Source organism: Buceros rhinoceros, unplaced genomic scaffold, assembly GCF_000710305.1.
Source record: "Buceros rhinoceros silvestris isolate BGI_N320 unplaced genomic scaffold, ASM71030v1 scaffold40222, whole genome shotgun sequence".
In the NCBI taxonomy this organism is placed as follows: Eukaryota; Metazoa; Chordata; class Aves; order Bucerotiformes; family Bucerotidae; genus Buceros; species Buceros rhinoceros.
Window position 1 is genome coordinate 1 of NW_010398999.1, and position 2,497 is coordinate 2,497.

Here is a 2,497-nt window from a genome sequence, read left to right on the forward strand (position 1 = left end):
GGAGACGGTGCTGCCCCCGCCCGCCGAGGAGTCCAATAGCACCGACAGCGCCAAAGCTCCCAAAGTGAACTGCGAGGAGAGAAACACAACCGGCATCGACCACTTCACGCTGCAGATCCTGAATGTGACTCAGGTGAGCGGTCACCCGGTTCGCTGCTTGGTGTGACTTTGGAGGCATGAGGGCAGTGGGAGATGCCCCGTCAGCACCATGCGCACTTGTCAGCGTTTGATTTAATGAATTTCCTTGTGTCCCTGCGCTATCAGAAAGAGGAAATACCTGGGTGTGGAGGCTTTTCATGTTGTTCTGAGTAGGGAAAAATGGCGATACAGGTCAGTCCACGTGCCCGTGTCTCATCTGTGTGCCCGCAGTGCACTGCCAGCTTTCACACATCTGTCTGAATTTGATAACAGCACTTATTGCCAATGCTTATTTCTAGCTTGTTTCTTGTAATGGTTATGTATATATATATTTTTTAAGTAATAAACTTTTAAGAACAACCTTTAGAAAAGGTTAAATACAATTCTTCCTTTGTTTTAAAATGTGCAGCTCCTTGACAAATACTGTCAAGTATCTCAGCGGTTGCTGAGTGATCCATTCCTGCACAGAATCTAACTCTGTCCGTGCTTGGTTTTCTTCTGCTTTCCCCAAGGACCTGATGGAGTTCTTAAACCCAAACAGCAGCGACTGTACGTTAGTCTTGTTCTACACGCCCTGGTGCCGCTTTTCTGCCAGCCTGGCACCTCATTTTAATTCCTTACCTCGAGCATTTCCAACTCTTCGCTTCCTGGCACTGGATGCATCTCAGCACAGCAGGTAACTGACCTTCCCGACCTCTGCTGTCGGTTTATTTCCATTAGCAGGCTCTCTGAGTTAAGAACAGCAGAGATTCATTTTGATTCTTGTAAGTGACAGTTTAATTTGGTTAGTCTGGCACTTCCCACATTGTGACTTTCTCTGTTTCTCCCTCCAGTGCATTTCTTTCCCTTCATGCTTTGTATTTGTTTTATGTCCATCAGTTTATCGACTAGATTTGGAACTGTGGCTGTGCCCAACATCCTCCTTTTTCAAGGTGCTAAACCGATGGCTAGATTCAATCACACGGACAGAACGCTGGAAACACTGAAAGACTTCATTTTTAATCAGACAGGTACGTTGCTCCACCCTGGGGTGGCAGTGGGGAGAACGGGTGTTCGGCTCCCCACTGGGCTTTGCTCTTTAAAATGAGTTTCTTGGAGACCTGGAAAGGACCCGGCAGAGGTTTCTAGAACCTGTTGCTGTAGTGAGCTGGCTTTAGGGCATGCTGAATGCAGAAACTCCACTCCCTGGGCTGCTGCCACAGAGCAAGGGGAGGCAGCGGGGTCTAGCGAGGGAGGAGTGAGCACATCCTCCTGCCCGAGGGTTTCTTTGGGAGCGGGTAACCTTGGGAGCATTGCCAGAGCCACGTGAGGCCGACAGCAGCTGGGGGGTAAGGTGGCTTCAGTTCTTGTGCTGGAGAAGACAAAAGGATTCCAGTTTCCCTAGTCTGGCTCCAGCTTGTGAGCTCAGCGCCAGCCAGTGCTCTGGTCCTTCTGTGCTTCGGTAAGAAAAGGAAACAAAAAACATCTACGAGCTTATGAGGGGCTTTGGTAGAGGCCAGGAATTGTTACATTTGCTAATAACTCAAAAGCTCCACCAAAAACCTCCCACCAAAACCACCGACTTAGGCAAGGACAGAGTGACCCTTCTCCTTTTGTGAAAAGACACACAAAACCCACTGTTTGATCTAGAGAGAGGTTAATGTACAAGGACCATCTCGCCAAAACTTTGAGTCCGCTGTACCCGCGCCTTAGTCTGAGGACAGGAACAAAGCTCCCACAGAACCAGCTTCTCTGCACCCAGCGGTTATTCCCAGTGTCGATCGTGTGGTTTCGTTTTCAGGCATAGAAGCTAAAAGCGACGTGGTGGTGACGGAGGCGGACTGGGAAGGCCCCTTGCCCAGCGTCCTGACAAAGGGCGTAGACTGGCTGCTGCTCTTCTCCTTGCTCTTCCTGGCCAGCTTTGTGCTGTACGCGACCGTCCGGACGGAGAGCATTCGGTGGCTGATCCCGGGGCAGGAGCACGAGCACCAGGAATGACCCCAGGTGCTGAAACAGGGGCAGAATTTCCCGCTTATTGGTAAAGCGGGAGTTTGTCCGGACTAGAAGTACCTAAGAACAAACTGTTGAGTTTGGTTGTAATTTATGATCTTGTCTAAAAATCTGCTTTATTTATCAACGACTGAATCTGTAAAAAGTAAATTTGTGGCAATTAATGGGGTAAGTAAACAAATACGAGAAAACATGAACTAAAAAAAGTATTTACTAAGCTGCTCTGATCGCCTGCGTTTCTCTGGACTGGAATGTAGAGAGGTGACAGGGCTCTGCTTTGGAGGTCCCCGAGCTCCGTGGGTGGAGGAAGGTGGATCAAACAGGGTTGGTAAAGCACTGACCCCTACGTGTGGCACCGCTCGGCACAGAG

At 49.4% G+C, this 2,497-nt stretch overlaps 1 protein-coding gene across 1 annotated transcript; it reads left to right on the top strand.

Moving 5' to 3' along the window:
* Nucleotides 1–4: 4 nt before the first annotated feature.
* Nucleotides 5–2,115, top strand: TXNDC15 (thioredoxin domain containing 15; the record flags this gene model as incomplete). Its single annotated transcript, XM_010131314.1, has 4 exons — nucleotides 5–133; nucleotides 651–814; nucleotides 1,018–1,148; nucleotides 1,919–2,115. Coding segments are annotated over 4 exons (621 nt in total), but the record flags the coding sequence as incomplete, so codon positions are not given.
* Nucleotides 2,116–2,497: the final 382 nt, after the last annotated feature.